The sequence below is a fragment of the Eleutherodactylus coqui genome, chromosome 12 (assembly GCF_035609145.1).
Source record: "Eleutherodactylus coqui strain aEleCoq1 chromosome 12, aEleCoq1.hap1, whole genome shotgun sequence".
In the NCBI taxonomy this organism is placed as follows: domain Eukaryota; kingdom Metazoa; phylum Chordata; class Amphibia; order Anura; family Eleutherodactylidae; genus Eleutherodactylus; species Eleutherodactylus coqui.
In genome coordinates, this window is record NC_089848.1 from 65,943,890 (window position 1) to 65,968,865 (window position 24,976).

General features: G+C 47.9%; 1 protein-coding gene across 2 annotated transcripts in view; it reads right to left on the minus strand.

Annotated features, from left to right (window-relative positions):
• The window catches only part of SNX13 (sorting nexin 13), a 117,177-nt gene that overhangs the window by 28,818 nt on the left and 63,383 nt on the right, over window positions 1-24,976 (minus strand). For both annotated transcript variants that reach the window (XM_066585354.1, XM_066585353.1), the window contains exons 9-16: window positions 24,771-24,854; window positions 14,115-14,253; window positions 12,173-12,261; window positions 11,131-11,230; window positions 5,723-5,916; window positions 5,184-5,288; window positions 4,722-4,854; window positions 651-688 (exon numbers count right to left, since the gene is read on the minus strand). In XM_066585354.1, coding sequence (XP_066441451.1) covers window positions 651-688; window positions 4,722-4,854; window positions 5,184-5,288; window positions 5,723-5,916; window positions 11,131-11,230; window positions 12,173-12,261; window positions 14,115-14,253; window positions 24,771-24,854 — 882 coding nt within the window. The remainder of the gene's footprint in view (window positions 1-650; window positions 689-4,721; window positions 4,855-5,183; window positions 5,289-5,722; window positions 5,917-11,130; window positions 11,231-12,172; window positions 12,262-14,114; window positions 14,254-24,770; window positions 24,855-24,976) is intronic.

The window sequence follows — 24,976 nt, forward strand, 5'->3', positions numbered from 1 at the left end:
GAGTTAAAGAGAGGCTGGACAGAGCAGGATCTCACTAACGGTGTACAGACTAGGCCAGGGCCAGCACAGTGCCTCCTTAGCCTGGGTTCTCACATGCCGGATTCCCGGCAGAAATCTCGTAGTTTGGCAGCAGCGAAAAAACGCGAAACTTCCGCTGGGAGAAGCGCTGCTTCAAAACCCGCGGCACCTAGCCGTGGGTTTTAAAGTGGCCTGGCCGCTTGCTCTTCCGCTGCGCCCGCGCTCCTATAGAGGAGAGCGCGGCCACAACGGAAGAAGTAAAAAAATGAACATGCTGTGGCCGGCGAATTCTGAGACATCTCGTCCACATGGCTGGCTAATTCCGGGATTAGCAGCCGCAGGCGGATTTGCGGCGGCAAAATTCCGGATGGAATTGTCGCGGCAAATCCGCCCCGTGTGAACCCAGCCTTACCGTCACACACTAGCTACATGTCTCTTGCATTTTATCACTTGGCCTGTTCTTTACCTACACAATTACTCCATTGGTTGCTCCATAGTCTGATGTGAGCGGGTTGGAACTTGACTAGAAAAAAACACGTTGGTGCCGTAATAATAACAGATTCTAATTTATTTATGAGAAAATTAGATACTTGAAATGCAGCAGGACGTACATTGTTAGAAGAATTACATACCAAATTGATGCTGCCTGTTGGTGATCCGTTAAAAGACTCTAGGAGAAAGAAAAAAAACACAAAAGCAAAAGTGTTAGAATACAGAGGATTTCTCAGTGACTGCAGCCAAGATTAAAAATCCCATCATGTGAAACCTAGAAGTTTTTACAGCGCACACCCAACATCCCAACCTCTGATCCCCACAGCTCTCCAACACAAACATCATAATGTAGACGCACCTGCAACAAGTGAAGAACAGGTCATTCCCAGGAACAGAGATCTGTAGAGCACATCTCAATGGGTGATGCAATGTAACCATACTTTGTATGGAAGCCTCGGCATTAAGTGGTCTAATGTAACCACTCTGTGTCCCCCTTGTACTCCTCAGTTTAAAAATTGAATTAATTTTTTTTCTTTACACCACAAAATACAACTTTACTCATCGTATTTGTTCTTTATATTGAAAGAAGCATGTTAATATTTTTTGGGAAAAATTTTAGGATTTGGATGGCCAGGCCTGAACTAAAGCATATTCATGGAGATCAGGGGAATAGCATTCATTCAAAGTTGGGGAGCAACTTTGGGTTTAGGTTCTGCATGTAGAATGGCCATAGTGGTGGAAAACGTGGACTTTTGTCCATACTACCCCCTCGCATGAGTACGGTTATGTAATACATCTGTCCTCCTGCAAGCGATTACACGGCACTTTATATCTGCACGTACCGGAGAAGGCAGGAACAAGCCTCACTCCATATCATATAGATCCATGATGAGGTGTGAAAGGGTTTATAAAATGTAGACCATAACAAATAAAGGGGTTTCCTGCTTCTACATAAATAAAGCTAAAGTAGTGCAAAATGAAAAGCAACTTTCTAATATAAATAGTTAGAAATTAACATTTTCAAGATCTCTGCTTGCTGTGAATGGATGGAAATACTGCGAAACTCCATATAATACAGAGCGTTGATACACTAATTAGCCATGCACTTTTGTTAGAGTTCCTGTAATGATTCTTGACTATTTAGCTTTACTACTTCCATTGTTGTAATGACGAATATTTGTAGCAACGTTCAACTACTTTTGTGTTCCACAACTCTTTACTATCCATGTAATTACAGTGTTCTGCGCTGTATACCCAACGACCCTATAAACTCGACTTAAACTGTATTAAGGGTTGTTGTGGCTTTTGACTTTTCATACCGGGGAATTTCCTACAGGCAGAGATTGGCCACCAGAGGGCAGTACAACACAAGGCAGGTCTCAGGTTCAAGCTATAAAGAAATGTCAAACTTCTTGCACAGTTACAAGGAATCCCTGCACTCACTGATGCATAGAAAAACCTAACAAACCGGAGGGGGAAGATCTGTACGATATTTATCCAGGAAGAGGCACAATGAGAACTGGGCAGGAACTTATCCTAACACTGTCCGCTATCTGGATATATATTAATGGGTGGTGAAGGTCCGGTATTGCGTATCGAATACAGCTCACCACAGCTGTAAGGAAATTGATGGATAAAACAAACACATTTTTATTATTTTTCTATATTACAGCCCATTAGTTGGTTCCGCCATGCAATAAATCAACAGCTGACCTGCAATCTGGAATATTAGGCTAGGGCTACACAGCGAATTAGGCCGAGAAATATGAAGATCTCAATGCTGAACTGCAACAAGGCATTTAATAAATATCAATGGGATCGCATTGCAACCCAACACAACCGCAGTACCAAGAAATACACAGGCGCATTTGCGCACACAATATGTAGTGAATAGAACCCATTGATTTCAACGGGTTCGTTCACATGCATGTATTATTCCTGTGCATTTCGGTTGCACGCCAAAAAACACGCCACGTGCTCTTATTTTCCTGTGAATTAAAACTCCGCATAGAAGTCAATTAGGATGCGCGTATGCATGCGCAATACACTAGTAGATGAGTGATACACTGTGTAATTGTGCAGGTAAAGAACACATCTTGAACTAATTAGACTAATTGGACATTTTAATGGTTGAGAGAATTAGTGCATATTTTTTTGTGCGCGCAAATGCACAAAAGCCTTGAACACGGCAAAAATATGCCAATGCACGCGTAATAAAGCAGCGTCCATTACGTGAATAAGCATACCCTCGTGTGAAGCTGGCCTTAAAGGGGTTGTCCCGCGCCGAAACGGTTTTTTTCCCGCAGCAGCAAGTGGGTCTATACACTTCTGTATGGCCATAATAATGCACTTTGTAATGTACATTGTGCATTAATTATGAGCCATACAGAAGTTATAAAAAGTTTTTCACTAACCTGCTCCGCTGCTGGCGTCCTCGTCTCCATGGAGCCCGCCTAATTTTCGCCGTCTAAAATGGTCGAATGGCCAAACTAGACGCGCTTGCGCAGTCCGGGTCTTCTGCTTTCTTCAATGGGGCTCCGTGTAGCTCCGCCCCATCACGTGCCGATTCCAGCCAATCAGGAGGCTGGAATCGGCAATGGACCGCACAGAAGAGCTGCGGTCCACGGAGGAAGAGGATCCCGGCGGCCATCTTCACCGGTAAGTATAGAAGTCACCAGAGCGCGGGGATTAAGGTAAGCGCTGAGCGGTTTTTTTTTTACGTCCCTGCATCGGGGTTGTCTCGCGCCGAACGGGGGGGGGGGGGGTTGAAAAAAAAAAAACCCCGTTTCGGCGCGGGGCAACCCCTTTAAGTCAGTGTCAACCCGCAGTCACATGCCAATTTGATTGCAGTCTGACAGCAAAGTTGAACGTGGCTTTTGATCAAAAATCCAACAGATATGAATTTATCACGACCGTCATGCTTCAATCGTGTTAGGTCACAATGTGACCCTACGGACAATCACTAGATGTGAGGTTGCAATGTGACCATATAGCTAAAAACGGTTGGATTTTTGGCTACAGGTCATACAGCCAAAATGCGGCTGTAAAACAAACAGTCACGCGACAGCAAGTCACAAATTTTTTTTAGTAAAGTGACTTTTCGTACATCTGATGTCACCATAAAGCTGTAGCCTTGGGGGATGCTCACATGTTGCAGAATTTTGGTCCATGCCAAAATCCACTTCTTGCATGCTGATTTTGACTGATTGCACATCCTTGTTTGAAAAGGTGAAAATCAGCATAAATTGACATGCTGTAGATTAAAAATTGCACTGCGTGCCAGCCTATGGTGGATTTTCTTTTTTGCAGCGGGAGAATCAGATTTACAGAATTCCCATTGACAATGCCTGCGCTATTAAGCGCTGCAGATTTTAGACAGACAATTCTGCTGCAAAAAAATCCATGGCATTTCTTTAACGTGTGCACACACCCTAAATGGGGTACTGAGGAAAAACATACATTTCTGGACTGCTAATCACTTCAGATGAGAGTAATGCCAAGTCACCGTTAAATCTCATGTGCATGGTCACCTAAGTGGGGTTTCTAGCTCTATTTAATAAATATCTTATAATGGGTCCCTATACAGATTGTTCCGTGCCCCCCAAAGCTTTCTCGTTCTAGACACTGGTTCTTTATTAAAAAAATGGATCTCCTGTCTGCATAACACAACAAACTGCTCATACTTACTGCTCCCAGCTTGTCCACCGCCAGCGGCTCTGGGCCTCCCTGCTAACATAACTTTTACAGCTTGCAGTCGCAGGATGTGACGTCATGTAAACTGACAGAGCAATGATGATCACTGACCTCTGTCGTTGGCTGCAGCAGCCTGTTTACAGAACGTCACAGGCTGACTGCAGCCTGTAAACAACATGTCAGCAGGGAGATCTGGAGCCGTCGGTGGGGGACCAGCGGGGAGTGGAGAGTATGAGCTCTTTATTATGTTATGCAAACAGGGGATCCGTTTTTATAATGACTATCTCAGACAACCCCTTTCAGCTTGCATTAATGCTCTGTGACAATATAAATTCTTACTGGAAAATGAAGATTGCTGATCAATAGAGCAACATTAACAGAGCCATGAATAATGAATGCCGAAATAAATAATGTAGGAATAAATCTGAAGGCAGAGTTTTGTTATCCGACAAACAGTATGTAACAAATGACTACCTATAAACAGTATAGCCACCATCACTGGGCAAGCCGCTCATTACCTCCATCTCCATCATCAGAGCCTTTAAAACTTGGTTCTTTCAGCATATCCAGCTCCGCAAGCATCCGTATATAGAGAGCGTTGTGGCGGAAGGAGGGATAAAAACGTTCATCCCGCAACATCATGTCATAAACCTGGTTGTCAAACCGGTGAGAAAAATTGTATGTCAATGGATGAACAACAGATGCTCAAAAGATATACTGTACACCACTTCACAGCTTGGTACAACAGACACAGCTGTATACGACGCTGCATACAGATGGCTGTCAATCACTGATAGCTCCGCCCACTGGACCCTTAAGCCGAGAATGAGCAGAGATATAAATGACTATAATACAAGTTATATAGATTTACAGGGAAAGATTCAGTATGTCTATCTGCTCAGCTCCTACTGCTCTATGACATGTTGATAGATACCCTATAAGCAACGATTCCATTTATTTATAATACTTAACATACTTGCCTTTTTTTGGACCTCATCAAAGATCTCCGGCGTTGGGTCTTCGTTGTGCACCCCTTCTTCAAGCTTCGCTAGTAAATAATCATCGATGAGAACTCTTGGTGATGCCTGTAAAGAAATCAATAACCTGATATCAGGATAAGTGAAAACTGCCACAAAACTACATACATCAACACCAGGAACTGACAGCGATCCTCTGCAAAGGCCAGGAGTGGGAACAGCTAGCGCCACTTATGTCACCAGCACTTTATACAAGAGAAATTGACCACCCGATTTCCGTATTCTTTTGACTCCTACCAAAATTTTTCCAACTCTCCTCCGAGATGTGAAGTTGGTGAACAAAGAGGATCGTGTTTCAGTCATCGTTTAACTGGCTGCAGCTTTCTGATGAAAGCTGTAAAATGACAACTAAACATTTGAAAACACAGGTCAGACGAATAGGCCTGACAGAGCAAGGATCTCTTCGAAAAGTCTCCAAGTTTCCATATAAATATAAGTACTCGTTAAGGTCTCATTTTACTATAAAAACCTGATTTTCATACCTTTTCTGATAAGTACTGGTCAAACACACCAACGGCAGCTGCTCTTAACAGCCCCTTAGTTTGATTGGTTTGGTGTTTTCCATCCCGCTGCCGGCTCCGCAGCACCTCCAGCTGTTGCTGTGCAGTCACCCGGTAGCCCTCTACTGTAAGCCAGAAGAAGAGATGTGCTTGGCCCCCAGTCTGCTGCATAAAATCTATGGCAACAAGAAAGTTCATGAGAAAGTGGACACATGCATTTATTCTTCAGAAATAATACAAATGATAATAATACAAGAGCACTCCCTGGTTATAGGATTCATAAATCCCGCCTCCACGAAGCGATGGCTAAGATTGCTCACCCAATCAATGCAGTGCTCAATGAACCAATGCGATGGCTGTGATTGGTTCATCAAACGCTGCATTGCTTGGCTGAGCAGAGCTCGAAGAACCAATCACAGCCATCGGTTCGTGGAGGCGGATTTATGAATCCTGTAACCAGGGAGTGGTCTTGTATGGGCGCATGAGGACTGCGGGAACTGCTCTGGAAAGCAGCAGGAGGGACCTGGACCGAACCCACTAGGTAATTATTTTTGGGATAGGGCTTATATTTCAAGCCTCCCCGGAAATCCTGAAAAATAAGACATGGGGTAGATCTTATTTTCAGGAAACCGTGGTAGCACACACACGACTTTTTAATGGCTATTGCTTTTGACTCCCTCATACACATGCACACTGGGCAAGACTGAACGTGCACGTGTTCTCAATTGGGAGTGGGGATTAAGCCACTGTCAGATACCCCTGATAGTAACTTATCTCCTTTGGGGGAAAAAAAAGTGCATGTTGAACTTCAATGTCTCCAGTCCTTCTTTCTCAAAAATCAGGAGAGCCCCAATACACAATAGATGGTTGGCAGTTTCAGCTGATATGCGTATGGCCACGTTTCAGCTATCCACACTAGCATCATGGGTACTATTTGGAGCCAAAACAATCACATTTTGTTCTACTCGCTAATGTGGTCCCAGACCATTTTCTTTTTGCTAAATACTACAGAGAGAGTGAATTAGGCTTCTACTACCTACACATGTGGTTAAAAAGCTTAGGACCAATTCCGTGCAGCCACCAACATGGCCCAGTCCCGCTCCGTGTGCCGGAGCTCTGAAGGGGACTTAGACTCCAACATCCCTCACTTTGACACTTTGTTTTTTATTAGGCCATTAGTTTCCATAATCATCCAGAACCAGTATGCCAAGTTACAAAGAATATATATAGGATATACTGTTCATCTGATGCCCACTACTTCTCCAACCACAAGTATATTGAACCATCCAGTTTGAGCCATGCCCTCACTCATGCCAGTAACCCGCTCTTTTTCTATGCTGCCAATTTAACTGTCCAGACGTCTTTGAACCAGGCGTTCCTCAAAAAACAATGGGATCAAAACTTGACTACCTACATTTATATGAGGGGGGAAAATATAGGAAAAGCCTAAAACATTTTGTAGTTTTACATTTTGCTGCTACACAGTATTAAGGAAATATAATGAGTCTAAGCTGCTATACAGATATACAAACCTCCTAACGATGGCAGTTCTACAACGGACATGGAAAGGGAAGCAAATACAAGTGGATGATGGAGAAAGAAGATATAGTTTTTGATCGTCTTAGCTAAAGTAACTTAAAGTGAACCTGTCACCAGGTGGTTCGGGCAGCATGACTCCATGATAGATATGTTCATTTGGACCATGTAGGTGTTATTCTGAAAGGCTGCTGCGTTTTAAACAAGTTTACAGAGCTCCGAGTTAAAGAGGTGGGCCAGCGCCAGGCTCTCCCCGCCGGTGTGATCCAGGCTGACAGCTCTCTTCCAGGGAGAGGACTGTCGCTCTTGGTGCTACCAGCACGGAGACCCCAGCCTGCCTCTGTGACTTGAGCGCTCCGAGAGCGAGTTCAGGGTCATCCATTTAAGTATTTTTTTTCTGAAATGCAGAAGAGTTCCAGACTAAAACATAAATGGGCAGTTCTATCCTGGGTTCATGCTGACCGTGGTTCTGGAAGCATGAACCTGGGGACAGGCTCCCTGTAAGACCGGGCTTACATGGCTTATGGTAATACGCTGTGTAAAAAAAAACATTGCAGCAATTTACCAGCACCGAGAACTGTGCATCGCTGCGTATTTTACGCACGCTGTCCTGCTCAGGCTTCTTGGTTTCTTCTTTATTTTCAATTTCCTTCTGACGTCTCCTAGCAATATGCGTAAAAACGCTGCACATACACAATGTGAATGCGTATGCACTGCATTTCGAACGCACCCACAGAGAACAATAGGGCTCTTACGTGCATAATACGCGGCACAATAGAATATGATGCGTTCTTTTTTACGCTCGTAGCATATGCAATAAGTAGATGCAATTGTAAGTGGATTCATGAAAATCAACGTACTTTCATGGACGCCATTTACTGCGTATTCTGCGCACGTACATTGTGTGTATAATACCCAATACAGATAGGTTTGTGTGAGCCCGGCCTAAATAGAAGTGATATTCATCCTCCGTAGAATTGCTCAAATTATTGTTTTATGCTGAAAACGAGTCCATTTCTGTCATGGTTAATTTGTGTTACAGAAAAGTAGTAAACATGTCTTGGAGCACAATCATATTTTTGTAATGCTGATGAGATCTGTAATAAGAGCACAGTGCTGCGGATGAGCGAGCACATGATCATAGAGTGACCGCCTCATTGAAACAATTAGTCTTAGCGGTAGAACGTCAATAGGGTTTTAATTGTACAGGACTCGAGTTTTATTCCAATGCCCTCCATTACCACAATATCCTGTCCAGCACAAATCCCATGCATCAGTATTACTATGTATGCAGTCATGCCAGGTACATTTTGTATTATAACAATGAGCCACCATAACCTGTCCAATGCCATGGACACATACAGTATAACACATGGCTAAACTCCCGCCGTTCAGACAATCCTATTTACATGTTGCATAAATTTCTAAAAGGAATAATAGAGAAACAGCGCAACACAAAAGGTCCAAAAAAAGATGCCCCAGAATTGTTATTTAATGGGGAATACCAGTATGTACTAACACAGACATGCCAGGGGAAATCTTTAAATTATCACTAGCATCCGGTTCGATTCCCCCATCTCCTACTGCAAGCCACCTTGTATGGGCTTTACTCCCCACCTAGAGCCTGTGGAATATGCCCTATCTGATAACGTCAATGCTTCTCTTCCTGCACTGCTCCTCCACATTCCCGCTTCTCTCCATGTACCGCTGCTCCACCTTCCCGCTTCTCTCCCTGTACCGTTTCTCTCCCTGCACCGCTCCTCCACCTTTCCGCTTCTCTCCCTGCACCGCTCCTCCACCTTTCCGCTTCTCTCCCTGCACCGCTCCTCCACCTTTCCGCTTCTCTCCCTGCACCGCTCCTCCACCTTTCCGCTTCTCTCCCTGCACCGCTCCTCCACCTTTCCGCTTCTCTCCCTGCACCGTTCCTCCACCTTTCCGCTTCTCTCCCTGCACCGCTCCTCCACCTTTCCGCTTCTCTCCCTGCACCGCTCCTCCACCTTTCCGCTTCTCTCCCTGCACCGCTCCTCCACCTTTCCGCTTCTCTCCCTGCACCGCTCCTCCACCTTTCCGCTTCTCTCCCTGCACCGCTCCTCCACCTTTCCGCTTCTCTCCCTGCACCGCTCCTCCACCTTTCCGCTTCTCTCCCTGCACCGCTCCTCCACCTTTCCGCTTCTCTCCCTCCACCGCTCCTCCACCTTTCCGCTTCTCTCCCTGCACCGCTCCTCCACCTTTCCGCTTCTCTCCCTGCACCGCTCCTCCACCTTTCCGCTTCTCTCCCTGCACCGCTCCTCCACCTTCCCGCTTCTCTCCCTGCACGCTCCTCCACCTTCCCGCTTCTCTCCCTGCACGCTCCTCCACCTTCCCGCTTCTCTCCCTGCACGCTCCTCCACCTTCCCGCTTCTCTCCCTGCACGCTCCTCCACCTTCCCGCTTCTCTCCCTGCACGCTCCTCCACCTTCCCGCTTCTCTCCCTGCACGCTCCTCCACCTTCCCGCTTCTCTCCCTGCACGCTCCTCCACCTTCCCGCTTCTCTCCCTGCACGCTCCTCCACCTTCCCGCTTCTCTCCCTGCACGCTCCTCCACCTTCCCGCTTCTCTCCCTGCACGCTCCTCCACCTTCCCGCTTCTCTCCCTGCACGCTCCTCCACCTTCCCGCTTCTCTCCCTGCACGCTCCTCCACCTTCCCGCTTCTCTCCCTGCACGCTCCTCCACTTCCCCGCTTCTCTCCCTGCACGCTCCTCCACCTCCCCGCTTCTCTCCCTGCACGCTCCTCCACCTTCCCGCTTCTCTCCCTGCACGCTCCTCCACCTTCCCGCTTCTCTCCCTGCACGCTCCTCCACCTTCCCGCTTCTCTCCCTGCACGCTCCTCCACCTTCCTGCTTCTCTCCCTGCACATTCCTCCACCTTCCCGCTTCTCTCCCTGCACATTCCTCCAGCTTCCCGCACGTGCCTCCACCTTCCGGCTTCTCTCCCTGCACGCGCCTCCACCTTCCCGCTTCTCTCTCTGCATGCTCCTCCACCTCCCCGCTTCTCTCTCTGCATGCTCCTCCACCTTCCCGCTTCTCTCCCTGTACCGCTCCTCCATCTTCCCGCTTCTCTCCCTGCACCGCTCCTCCACCTTCCCACTTCTTTGCCTGTCCTGCTCCTCCACCGTCCTGCTTCTCTCCCTGCACCCTCCTCCACCTTCCCGCTTCTCTCCCTGCACCCTCCTCCACCTTCCTGCAGCGATTTCTATTTTTTGCGTAGAGAACAACGGGCTTTATCGTGCGTATATACGCAGCAAAATAGAACATGCTGTGCTCTTTTTTGCGCTCGCCTATTATGCAATTCCGACACGCTGTGAACAGAACTGCGTAGGGCAATGTAATTGATTGCCTATGAGTTACCATGTATCCCACGGGCGTACATAACACGCGTAATACGCGGTAATCATACAACTCTATGAGTCCGGCCTAATACTAAGAAAAGGGATGGTGAGAGTAGGGAGCCCATAAAGCCAGGATGAGCCTGCTGGGGAATTCATTCCAGCTTCAGGACAGCCAACTAGGTGAAGCAGTTACACAGATTGTACAGATGCAAAAATGGTAGGCATCTTTTTAAATAGCCTACATTAACAACTGAACTGTACGTTCAAAAGGTGTGCTTAACCATTGGTCCACGTGAAACGTTTCTTGTCTATATAGGCTACAATGAGGGCTAAGTGCTATCCATGAAATACATGGACTAGCCCTAACATGAATACGCCCCAACGTACAGTTGAGGTTAATTATTGAAAGGTATTAGGAGAAAAATGCATACTTCCACAATTAAGGGGTTCATTATGAGAAGCAAGAGGATATGTATGATTTTCACTCACCCATAAAAAACTGTAGTGCAACATTGTGTATAAGAATTCTGTCCAGCGGGACTGTGCAAAGTTTTCCAAAGTTTGCAGCCAACTTCACAGTATCAATTTCCTGTATAAAAAAGCAACATTGTATAACGCTCCCAGGTATTTACACATCATAAAACACTGTCTAAATAGATAAGCAGCAAAGACGACCTGCTTTAAAGAGAACCTGTCATGTTCAATATGTATAAAGTTGCTACAGATATGCTGATTTCTATCATATTCGTACTGCACCCGTTTTTTTTTTGGTGGTGGGCGTGGGAAGTCTCTCTGAAATACCCCTTTAAGACCATCTGCCCTGGCAATCTCCATTGCAGAAGCTGATACTCAAGTAAAAGCAATACACCTTCTAATGCCACAATCACTTTTGACCACAGTATTACAAGCGGAGATCAACGTTTTTCTCCGATCTCAGTCATTGCTGCAGAGTGGCGGCTAAAACACACAGACACCCCTGCTCTTTCCCATCCACAGGCGATTGTGTGGGCACAAATCTAATGCCCCGTGATCACAATGCCATAGATGGACTGCACTGGGCGTCCAATACCAGCTCCGAGAAGCATGCATTTAGGGTGCATGTCACCAAGGGGTTCAAGGGAATCTCCTTTCAGCAGCTCAGACATTTACACGGGCCAAGGACTAATGCCCACGAACGGATTTTCACAGCGGTTTCTGCAGCAGAATTCCGCTGCTATTGGGTTCTATTGAACCTAATAGCTCAGTGCTCACATGCGTGATTCTGCTGCAGATTTCCATCGCGGGAAAGAAATTGCGGCATATTGTAATTCACCACGTTTTTCCCGTGCGGGAGGTCTCCATTAATATAGCATTAATAGAGACCTTGGGATTTCCGTGGTGGAATTAGGCGATTGCTCGCAGGCACTCATGTTTTTAAACGCGGTATTTCCGCAGCGGAAATCCACGGGCGTATCCTGCTTTGTCTGTGGGCATGAGGCCCAAAACAGAAGGGCGAGAAAAAGCTACAAAAAGAGGATATATAAAAACTTACTTTCCCAGACTGCAACCTCTGTATTCGTGTTTCACAGACTTTCTTCACGAACAGTAAACTGTTGATCTGGTTTTTTATAGTGTTGATATCTAAGAGAGGAAAAAAGTACAAAATAGACATTTTCAAGGCCAGTAAAAGGCTTTCACATTGTACAAAGCTGCCTTTATTTACAAGGACAGTAGATGTATAAAAATAACATTCTGAGCAACTGATTGTGAGATTTTCCACTTTTTCTCCCTGTTCTAAAGAATAAAAAAAAAACCTATTAGGAGAATCATGACGACGAGAACGTCGGCTCTGGTGATCAAGCCTTGCCCAATAGGTAAGGAGCCGTGCTGGGACTACTTCGCAGAAAAAAAATTAAGTAAATCTTTGAGACGATCACTTCTATCTAGAACAAGTGATGTATTTTCAGTCCACCTATATCATCTGTACGTTGGCCCTCCACAGGCCCATGAGATCACACTGCACTTTGCTTTCCAATGCAGGAGGGGACAAGATTTTATTTTTACAAGCCGCATATGTCAGAGACAATAATAAACTCTAAAGCCAAAAGAGTGAGGTAATGCCAAGAGATCACAAGGGTTAGAACGGAGCGTGCACCGGCACATGGCGTGCAATCATGGACTCCACACTCACAACTAAACAAACAGGTTCTAATCCTGGTCTCATGGACATAAAAATAGCTCATGCAATGTAATATTCAATAGCGCTAATGATTATATAACATAATTCACTAACAAAGTCTTTACAAACCCTTAAAGGATATATTATAATACTGATCTAAAAAGGAGCGTTCAGCTCTTCTGACGTGTTCATTTTAGTTAGGCCAATTTCACATCTTCCGTCCAAACGCTGGTCAGCAGGGCGGAAAGCGGACAGATGGACCTCTTTATAGTCAACGGGGTCTGTCCTGCACTGTTCAGTTCCATCATTCGGTCGCAGGGATTCCCCTTAGATAAGGACAGTGACTGCCACCTCAGGTACAATGCAAGTTCAGCTCAGTTCACATCTAGTATATGAACCAGGAAAACCGGCAACACACATGCTAAAGGTGTCCATGGCCCCCATGTACCCAGCTTATGCCAAGAGTGTGGGAGCCTGCAGCAGAATCCGACCCTGCCCGCCGCTGGCCACCCTGCGTACCTGTCCGGGTCTGTACTGCGGAAGCTGTCTGTGCTGGAACCGATCTAAAATTTGACATGCAGATTTGTTTTCAGCATATGGAATCCTGAAAACAAATCCGCATGTTAAAATTCAAGTGCGGTCGCCCATGGTTTCCTATGGGAGGCTTGAACTGCGGATCTTCCGTGCGGGTGCCCCGCAATTCAAATCCACCCGTGTACATTGAGCCTCATGCTGTATTCACGCAGAGAAGCACAATATGAGTCAGAGATACTCTGACCAATATCGTGCTGGTCAATATGCGATTTTCTATGCAGGTGTGATGCGCTTTTCAAGACAGACAGCGTGTAAGTGTGTTTTTCATGTGCGTGAAAAAAATCAAACGTTATTTCAATAGAGGGAAAAAATGCACTTGCATGCGAGTACAATGTTATTTATTTATTTTTTTGTCGCATCATAGAAAATGGGTGGGATCTTTCAAAAATTAGCACCTGCTGCGATTTTTCTATCTTGCAGCATAGCTGAGACAGAAAAAAACCTATGTAAATACACTCATTGTAAATAATGGGTTTTATGACTCTCACAATGAACAAAACTTGCGCGAGAATAACGGCCACGTGAATATGGCCTAAAACGTGATAAAATTAGCAGAATGGGTTGGGCATACGCAGACGGCTCCATCCACCTTCATAAGATAACGCCCAGATAGAGTGGATGCATTTCTGACTTTATTTTGCCCACGACACTCCAGTCCCAAGACAACATTATAACCGAATGACAGTCATGATAGTGCAATAACCCCCACGCCACTACTTACCATCCCCCACAGTATCTAATGAGCGGAGATACTGCAATTCTTCAGCAGCTTTATCCCTCACAGCTTCCAACTCTCCAATATTGTCACTTAACTTAATGACATTCATAAAGGCCTCATAATTGCAATTGGAATCACGAATCTGAGGAGAAAAAAACAATTATTTCAATTTCTGCCTCCAAGTTACATTTCTATTAGAGTCTTACATTTCACTTAGGAGAACATGGGGAATTGCAGTCTTTATGGCTGCCGAGTAACGGGGTGTTTGCAGCGCTACAGGTAGGGGTAGATACGGCTAGATATACGGGGTAATTCTCTCACAAGGAAACCAAGAGAATCTCATTCAGTGTAACAGGGGCATAAGTCTGTGTTCACACAGAGCCGATTTGCTGTGGATTTGGTACAGACCTGAAGCAGATTTAAATTTGAAATGAAAGGGAGAAATCTGCTGCAGATCTGCACCAAATCCGCAACATATCAAGGACCCTAACAAGACAACGGCATTGCTGTGATGTGAAGACATGAAATGGGGCTGTGGCGCGGATCCCAGATAACCGAGGAATAGGCAATGGATATTTGAACAAAGTCTGTTTTTTTTTGTTTATTGGCCAAGTATACAAATCTGACAATTATACATGAAGCTACACGTTCCGTGCGCTGACTGAGCACATCCTTGTTAGGTTCCTATTGGCATCAGATTCCCTCTCGGCTGCATGAAATATGTCCTTTGTATGTTTTCAAGTATTTTAGAACGGCCACTAATCTGAAGATAACACATGTTCCATAACATGTATTCTTCCAAAACATTTTATTGCTTTTTCATAAACATAACACGTAAGATTATAACACATAAAGGAAGGCTTTCTGATATTGTACACCTCAATCATATAAAAAAGCAACCTTTAACGTTTTCAGATATCTTGTACAAAATCACCAATAAACCTTCTTGAACTGAATAAACTTCCTATGTGTATTGATACTCATAATTAACGATAACAAAGGGGGGTTGGGTACACACCGACGGGTGGAAGACAACAAAGGAAAAGGGGAGAAGGGTAAGGAGGGGGGGGGGGGGGGGGAGGCCATCCAGGATCCATTCTTAATTGTATCAGTTGTTATATACATGTACTGTATGTATACCACACGTTCACTCACAATTGCCTGTTGCTAGCCATCTCGAAAACCTAGGTGTATTTCGTATATCTATCCAGGTTGCCCAAGTACGATAGAATTTATCATATCCTGTTGGATCTTCCGCCACTCTGAGTCTCTCCAATCTCTCAATCTCATCCATCGCTCCCACCCATGCACTTCTGGGAATCTCTACACTCTGTTTCCAAAATCTAGGAATCACCTGCCTTGTGGCTATGATAAAGAATTTTAGCAAACCTGTTTTGAACAAATGAACTTTCTCGTGAGCGATGGACAAAAGTGCCAACTCGGGTGTCAGGGAAAATGACTCTCTACACACTCTCTCGTATAGGTGTTTCACATCCTGCCATATGGGTGTGACCATGGGACAGTCCCACCAAATATGGAGCATTGAACCGGTGTCAGCTCTGCAACGCCAGCAGATGTTCGGAGTTGCGGGAAAGAAGGAGTGTAATCTCTCTGGGGTCAGGTACCATCTTGAGATGATCTTGAAATTTAGCTCCTGAAGCCTGCTGGATATTGACATTTTGTGGGTAAGCTGAAATGCCTTACCCCATGCCTCCACCGGGAAAGACCTGCCCAGTGCCTCCTCCCACGCGCCTATCCATCTGGGTTGGTGATTTCCAAGATGTTCCTCTACTAGTAGATTGTAGAGTATTGATACCGTGTGTTTAGGAGTTTCCGAGGCACAGCAAAGTTTCTCGAAGGGAGTATGCGTCATGTTCCAACCCTGGGAGGGTTTAATCCCACCCATATAACTACGTATCTGTAGGTATTGCATCCATGAGCCCGGGGCCGCCCCTCCAGGTCCCCTCAGGGACCCCAGATCCCGTGTGTCCCCTGATTCTATTATTTCCCCCACCCTAGCCTCTACTCCTGGGGGTAGGAACTCCAGGTTTCGTGTCATTAGAGTTGCCCGTAGATTTGGGTTTCCAGCCAGAGGGGTAAGGGGCCCCGGGACCGAGATCCTGCATCCCCCTTTCCAAGCCCTTATCAATGTGTTCATCATAAATGATATCTCTACCTTCTCCCAGTGTACCTTTCCCGGAATCCAGAACACCCCTCTGGTTTCAGAAATGTTGTTATTGTTTTCTATGTGCACCCAGAGTTTATCCTCCCTGTGATGGAACAGATCCAATATGAAAGTTCCAATTGTCGCTTTGTGATACCAGCGAAAATCGGGAAACCCCAGTCCGCCCTTATCTTTTGGTTTGGTTAGACTTTTATGACTAAGTCTTTTAGAACCACTTTTCCAGATGAACTTAAGCAATTGGCCTCGCAGTTTATCGAAGAAGGTGCTCGGGGGGTTACACGGAGCGGTCTGGAAAATATATAACAGTCTCGGGAGTATGTCCATCTTAATTGCGCTCAATCTCCCAAACCACGTCATAGGCGTCCCCGACCATCTCTCTAAATCTCTTGCTAATGTCCGTAGGATTGGCTTATAATTTAGCTCGTATATCCTAGTCAAATCCGTCGGAATTTGTATCCCTAGGTATTTAAATGAATCATCTTTCCATAGAAACGGGAAGGCTGAGGCCAGTTCATCCGCTTCCCTTTTAGGAATCGACACATTGAGGATCACTGACTTTTGGGCATTAATTTTGTAATTGCTCAATTTGCCAAAGGCTATAAATTCTTGCATGATATTAGGGAGGCCTATTCGTGGTTCTGTGATGTAAACTAGTAGGTCATCCGCGTAGAGTGAGACCTTATGTTCTCCCCTTCCCACCCGCATCCCTTTTATTGAGGGATTATTCCTAATGGCGTTGGCCAAAGACTCCATCACCATTATATATAACGTGGGGGAAAGGGGACACCCTTGCCGTGTACCATTCCTAATCCTGAAATAAGTAGACAGCTTGCCGTTGACCCTGACCTGGGCCGAGGGGTTCCTATAAAGCGCCATGATCCAAGCCAGGGCTCTAGGCCCCAGACCTATCCTCTCCAGCGTTGTTTCTAGAAATCTCCAACTGATCCTGTCGAATGCTTTCTCTGCATCGACAGAAAGCAGGCAGAGTGAAGATCTTTTCTTTTTTGCCCAATCGATCAAGGACAGGGTCTTGGCCGCATTATCTCTAGCCTCCCTTCCTGGGACAAAACCCACCTGGTCCCCATGTATGAGTCGTGGTATCAAGGTATTTATTCTGTTGGCTATGATCTTTGAGAAGATTTTGAGGTCGCAGTTAATGAGCGAGATCGGTCGGTAATTGCCACACGCCAAGGGATCCTTCCCGGGTTTAGGGATTAGTACAATGTGGGCCTGAAGAGCCTGGGGTGGTAAGGGATGGTCCCGGGAAATAGTGTTGAAGGCCCTCAAGAGTAAGTCTGAAAGTAAGTCTCCGCAAACCTTGTAAAATCCCGGTGAGAACCCATCAGGTCCCGGGCTTTTCCCAGTTTTAATTCCTTGAATCACCTGTTTGAGCTCCTCTGCCTCCATATCCCCTTCCAGCGCCAAAGTTTCCTCCGAGGAGAGATGCCTCGATAGATGGAGATCAAGATATCCCTCTATCCTCTGTCTCTGTTGAGCATCTGATGTGGCCTGTGTCTCGGGAATGTTATATAATTTTGAGTAATAAAGGCGGAACTCTTCTAGTATATCTTTCGGAGAATGCAACCGTCTGCCCTCCGCTGAGTTGATATGGTGAATATGTGGGTGTGCCGTCCTAGGATGTAACGCTCTAGCTAACCATCTACCGCTCTTATCCCCATATTCATAATAACCCGCTTTAAGTTTATCCTTCCTCCCCAAGGCTTTTTGATCTAGAACGTCTAATATTTTATGTCGCAATTCCGAAATTTCGACTTGTAGGGCAGCAGTAGCCCGTGATTTATTTGATGTTTCTTTGGCGTTTAGGTCCCTTATTAATTCGGTGAGTCTAGCTGTTTGCTCTTTTTTGATCCTGGCTCCATGGGAGATGAACACGCCCCTTAACACACATTTAAGGGCTTCCCATTTTATTGGGGCTGGTGTGGGGTCCACTGCGTGATCAACTCTAAAATTTTCTATTGTTCTTTTTATCTCATTTAAGCATATGGTGTCCCTGAGTAAGCTGTCGTTGAGACGCCATGTAGGTATGCCCCTTTCCCCCTCTCCCGGGCCCATGGATGCAAACACTGGTGAATGATCTGACCACAAAAATACATCTAAGGAACATAGAGGGTCCCCATCGAGTAAACTATGCGATATGAAAATATAATCAATTCTACTATATGTATTGTGTGCCATGGAATGGAAACTGTAATCACGCTTACCCGGATGGAGAGTGCGCCATAAGTCGATCAGGTCCATACTCACAAGTGTTCTCTGAACTTTACGTATAGCTGCTCTTGTGAGTGCGGAGCGTCCCGTGGAGGAGTCTAGCCGGGGGTCCATACACATATTAAAATCACCTCCCAGGATGATTGGTGTACCTTCCGCGAACTCCTGTAGTCTCCGGAGAGTCTCCAAAGCAAAGCCCACTTGACCCTGGTTGGGGAAGTACATGTTAGCAATTGTGAGACTTCTATTGGCCATGGATACCTTAAGGAAAATGTATCTCCCGTCATCCCCTATCTCTTGTGACAAGATTACGGGGTTCAGGGATTTATGGAATGTTATGGAGACTCCACAGGTTTTGCTTTCTGGGTGTGTGGAATGGAACCATACCGGGTAAAATTTGTTCCTCCCACAGTCCGGGGGACCCGTACGTGGGAAGTGCGTTTCTTGGAGTAAAGCAATTGTTACCTTTTTCCTGTGGAGCCTGTACAACACCTGGTTACGCTTATTAGGGCAGTTCAGACCCTTTGTGTTGAACGAGCAGACATTTAGTCGGGCCATCTCATAGTATGAGGAGGTTGTGTTGGTGGTCTTCTAATTCTTGGAGGTAATATCTCACCTCGGAGGGTGGCCTGAAATAGGGGGGGGAAGGGATCACACATAAGGGTAAAGGGGTGAGGGGAAACATAAAAAACAAGCATCCACTTTTGAAGATACATTAACATTGCCGGCTTTGGTCTCATGGGTGGACAAGATTTGGTTACTAACAAACGACTATCGTCTGTACAGCCGTGTGCGGCTGTAGTCCCTAGTGGGGGGGGTGACTGGGTCCGGTCGAATCTGAGTCCCGCTCCCCTCCCCCACGGCGGCTGAAAACAACATGTTGGGCATCCATCCCTTTGTAGAAAAGAAAAAGGAGAGAAAAAAAGGAAAGAAAAAACTCAAGCGATGGGAGAGAGAAGACAAAGTAACGAAATATAGGGGAGGACCCCCCCCGAGGAGGGAAGCCAAACCAGACTAAACATTCGAGAGGTGAAAGGGATTTAAGTATCTCAGGATATGAGGGTATGCTGTCACTGCTAGTCTGACTGTCCCTGGTGAGAGAGTCCGTCTGCTCCGATGCCAAATTCGTAGTGTGTCCCGAACTCTGAAGCGGGATATAAGTCCCATTCACCCAGAGTCAGTAGCTTCTTGTGGAGTGGTTGTTGAGATATATGTCCCTTTGTTTATGTCTCTTCAGGGCTGCCTTGTGCTCCTCGGGGGGGACCCGTATTGGGTACGTACTGTTTCTGTTTCATTAAGTGCGGGTCTTTAGGGGGTGTTCCTGGTTGTTCGCATTTGACCTTTTGCGGTTGTTGTTCACTGGTTGCCATTGCCCCCTAGGGGGGGTGAGTGAAGGGGCCCCCATTTTTGGCCATTCTGGTAGTGAGACCGTCGGTAGCTTGAGTGCCGTGAGAAATTTGGGAAGGTCTCCCAGAGATCTAAAGACTGCCCCCTCTCTCCCCGAGCCCGCCATCAGTTGGAAAGGGTATCCCCAACGGTATGGGATCTCCCTTTCCTTTAGCAGTAGTAGCAATGGTCTGAGCGCTCGGCGCTGTTGAAGAGTCTTTCTGGAGAGGTCCGGTAAGAACTGCAGGTTTCTGTCTCGGAATTTGATCGGTCCTTTATTCCTGATCTGGCGTAGAATTTCTTCTTTCTCCTTGAAAAAGTGTATTCTACAGATTACATCTCTAGGTCTATCTGGGTCTGTAGGCCTGGGGCCCAGGGCCCTATGTATCCTATCTATTTCTATTGGGTCATTCGGGGGTCTTTCCAGGAGTTCCCCAAAACACTTGATGGCCCAGGCCTCTAGGTGTTTGTTTTCTATTTCTTCATTCAGTCCTCGGATTCTTAAATTGTTCCGTCTGTGACGGTTCTCTATATCATCTAAATGATTGGCAAGTTCAGCTATTTGAAAAGCGTGCTCGCTTAAGATGTCGTGATGTTCGTTTAGGTGCTGGAGCATTAGGTCTTGGGTCTCCTCAGTTTCTCTGATGCGGTGCCCCATTTGTTGAATTTCCCTTTGTAGGGACTCCAAAGCTGATTTTTGTGATGAGGCAAACTGGGCAAAGTGTTTGTCCAGGTCCTCTCTGGTGGGGATCGACCTAAGGTGTTCCTTCCAATCCCAACTATCTGTGGTGTCTGTGCTTGGGCGTTTTGGGTTTTCCCCTTCTCTCTGCGCATGAAAATCGTGATGGGCCCTTGTGCCTGATGTTTGTCCCCCTCGTTGTTGTTTGGGGGACAAGGGATTTGTGGGGGTGATTTCGGTGGCTTCCCCGCCGGATATCAGTGGCTGCGGCATTCTCCCCTTAGCCTTGCCTTCTCTTATGGTCTCATAAGCGGGGGATTCTGGGGCTTGCCCTGTACTGGGCCTTTTGTTTATGTGGCTTGAGGGCCTCTCTCCTCCTCCTCCCTTCAGGGGTCCAGAAGAAGGTCCCGGTGAGGCAGCCCACTCTTCTTCCCCATCTGATATGGTGTCCCTGGGATGTGGGGGCGGTGGTCTGCGTATTGCCCCCTCTCTGTATATCGCCTCCTTTCCGGGTTCATATTGCCCCGGCCCGGCTTCCCGCATGGTGGTGGGGTTGGCCCTGACCCCCTCCCCTGTACCTACATTTGGGGGAATGTTCTGCTGTGCTGTGGGATCTCCCGCCGCTTCCCTCCGCGGCCGTGAGCTCGCTGGATCCCTCACTTCCGGTGGAGGGCTACAAGAAAATGGCCGCCGGGCCTGTACTTCCGGCTCGGCCTGCGGATCCTCCGGGCTTGGCGCCTGTGTCTGGAGTGCCTTGTGCGGTGAGTGGGGTTTCGGGTGTGGGAGGGGAGCCGGATTGTTCTCACCCAGGTCCGACCCCGCGTTCTCCGGTGTTCGCGGGCGCTCGCGGTCCGCCGTGCTGCGACCGCCGCCATCTTGGGTGTCGTCCGGGTGCCGCGCTGTCGCTGTCGAGCGCACCGGTCTGGTGAGGCTGTCGGTTCTCTGTGGGGGCCTGCCCCCCGCGGTAGTTGCTGCTGTGGTCGCCGCTTGAGGTCCTCTCTCCTTGGCCTCCGTGGTCGGCTCCGCGGTTGATGGCTTCCCGCCTTCCCCCTCCTGCTTGCGGCGGTCCCCGCCGGCGGTCATATAGCGGTCCAGCGGACCGGGGTCCTCATCTCTGGGCTTGCAAAGGCTGGTGCCCCCCTTCTTCTTTCCCATCCTTGTCTCCTGCAGTAATTTGGTAGGTGGATGCCTATTTAAGAGCGTTTAATGCCGTGAGGCAGACGGAGCGCAAGTACTGCACGTCCTAGCTCTCCATTAGCCAGGCCACGCCCCCTCCATAACATGTATTCTTTACGGCAATCCAGGACCGATAGTTAAAGGAGTTTTCCAAAAATAACATTTTTTTTTTTTACATAAAATCCAGCTCCTCTGCCATGAAACAACAGATTTGCTTATAAGCACCCCGCCGTGCACCATGTCACTGACGGTTCTGCTGTGCCCCAAACCACCGCTTAGTCCTGCTGTGCCCCACACCCCTGCTCAGTCCTGCTGTGCCCCACACCCCTGCTCAGTCCTGCTGTGCCCCACACCCCTGCTCGGTCCTGCTGTGCCCCACACCCCTGCTCGGTCCTGCTGTGCCCCACACCCCTGCTCAGTCCTGCTGTGCCCCACACCCCTGCTCAGTCCTGCTGTGCCCCACACCCCTGCTCAGTCCTGCTGTGCCCCACACCCCTGCTCAGTCCTGCTGTGCCCCACACCCCTGCTCAGTCCTGCTGTGCCCCACACCCCTGCTCAGTCCTGCTGTGCCCCAACACCCCTGCTCAGTCCTGCTGTGCCCCAACACCCCTGCTCAGTCCTGCTGTGCCCCAACACCCCTGCTCAGTCCTGCTGTGCCCCAACACCCCTGCTCAGTCCTGCTGTGCCCCAACACCCCTGCTCAGTCCTGCTGTGCCCCAACACCCCTGCTCAGTCCTGCTGTGCCCCAACACCCCTGCTCAGTCCTGCTGTGCCCCAACACCCCTGCTCAGTCCTGCTGTGCCCCAACACCCCTGCTCAGTCCTGCTGTGCCCCAACACCCCTGCTCAGTCCTGCTGTGCCCCACACCCCTGCTCAGTCCTGCTGTGCCCCAACACCCCTGCTCAGTCCTGCTGTGCCCCAACACCCCTGCTCAGTCCTGCTGTGCCCCACACCCCTGCTCAGTCCTGCTGTGCCCCAACACCCCTGCTCAGTCCTGCTGTGCCCCAACACCCCTGCTCAGTCCTGCTGTGCCCCAACACCCCTGCTCAGTCCTGCTGTGCCCCAACACCCCTGCTCAGTCCTGCTGTGCCCCAACACCCCTGCTCAGTCCTGCTGTGCCCCAACACCCCTGCTCAGTCCTGCTGTGCCCCAACACCCCTGCTCGGTCCTGCTGTGCCCCAACACCCCTGCTCGGTCCTGCTGTGCCCCACACCCCTGCTCGGTCCTGCTGTGCCCCACACCCCTGCTCGGTCCTGCTGTGCCCCACACCCCTGCTCGGTCCTGCTGTGCCCCACACCCCTGCTCGGTCCTGCTGTGCCCCACACCCCTGCTCGGTCCTGCTGTGCCCCACACCCCTGCTCGGTCCTGCTGTGCCCCACACCCCTGCTCGGTCCTGCTGTGCCCCACACCCCTGCTCGGTCCTGCTGTGCCCCACACCCCTGCTCGGTCCTGCTGTGCCCCACACCCCTGCTCGGTCCTGCTGTGCCCCACACCCCTGCTCGGTCCTGCTGTGCCCCACACCCCTGCTCGGTCCTGCTGTGCCCCACACCCCTGCTCGGTCCTGCTGTGCCCCACACCCCTGCTCGGTCCTGCTGTGACCCAAACCACCGCTCGGTCCTGCTGTGACCCAAACCACCGCTCGGTCCTGCTGTGCCCCACACCACCGCTCGGTCCTGCTGTGCCCCACACCACCGCTCAGTCCTGCTCTCGCTGTCTGTGTACAGGCAGCAGTCCTGCCCGGACGTTACAGGCACCTCAGCCAATGACAGAGCTCAGCTCTCGTTTGCTCAACTCTGTCATTGGTTGCAGCACCTGTGACATCCCATGAACAGGCAGGGGACGCCTGTAAATGTGCCATCAGAGAGAAGAACCAGAGTGGTGGCACAACACGGCGGGGAGAGGAGAGTATAAATGTATTCGTTATTTTATGAAAGAGTAGCTAGATTTCACTTAAGTCATACATTTTGGAAAACCCCATTTAATATTAAAGGGGTTTTCCAGCGAAATACTACTGATGACCTATCAACAGGATAGACCATCAATATTTGATCACTGGGGTCCGTCGCTCGAGACTCCGATCCCTGTTATTCCATGCACCCGTTCAGCTGATCTGTCGGGGGCCCGAGCAACGGACCCTGGTCGATCAATTATTGATGACTTATCCTGATGACAGGTCATCGGTAGTATTTCTCTGGAAAAACCCCTTTAAGTTCACTGCAATCTCTAAAACACAAGGTTCAGGTAAGCAAGTTTCTGCAATGCTCTTTTAGTAATACAACAGGATGTGATAAGGGCGTGGAGCAAGGAGCTATAGGACACCAACCCATGTCACCTAAGAAGCCTGCCAGCAATATCCAGCAGGAACCAGACTCCAATAGGAACCTGAAGAACTGCTCAATCTGAGCACCAAACACATAATTTCATAAAGACTGGTCAGATCTGTTTGTTTAGTTGCCAATAAAAGAATAGGCTTGATCAAATATCGATTGCCTATTCCTCAGCCATCAGCACTACAGAGTCGTTTGCATCTCACGTCACATCTGTCGGTCCCATCTGCGGCGATCGAGGAATCCACAGGAAAGCTGCAAAAAACCCAATTAAAAGCTACACATGCCATAAAGTGTGTTAGGCTGCCGATGCACCAAGTCCGCTGAGCAAACAATCTGCAATCAGCGATCTATCTCTAATGGCTGAGAATCTCTCGGTTCTCATTGGCCCTTCCTTGTTGACCATCCTGCAGTCCTTGGGCAATTAGCTCAGCGTTTCACATTCCTAGGTATTTAAATGGCATGGTACGTGCCCGAGTCAGGGCTGGTATTTATGCCGGCTGAACCTGAACGTAGAGCGATAACCTCACGATCCTCGCTCGCTGTTCAGTCGTTTGCCCGCATCTAGACTGAACGATTATTGTTCGGTTTAGTTAGTCTGAACGAGTGATTATCGTTCCATCTAAATGGAGCATAAGCGATAAATGAAGTGATTGAAAGGACATTGATGCACTCACCATCCAAATGATATATTGATTAATATAATCAGGATCACTGAGCTGGTTTATTAAAGGAAGAAGAATTCCTCGGGAAAGGATTTCCTAAAAGAAAAAATAAGACAAATATATAAACTGGAAATTAGTATCGGAGTAGAAGAGTCACACAATCTAATAGAGCAAAGCACCACTACAAAAAGTGTTTGGGTAATAAAGAGCTCTTCAGT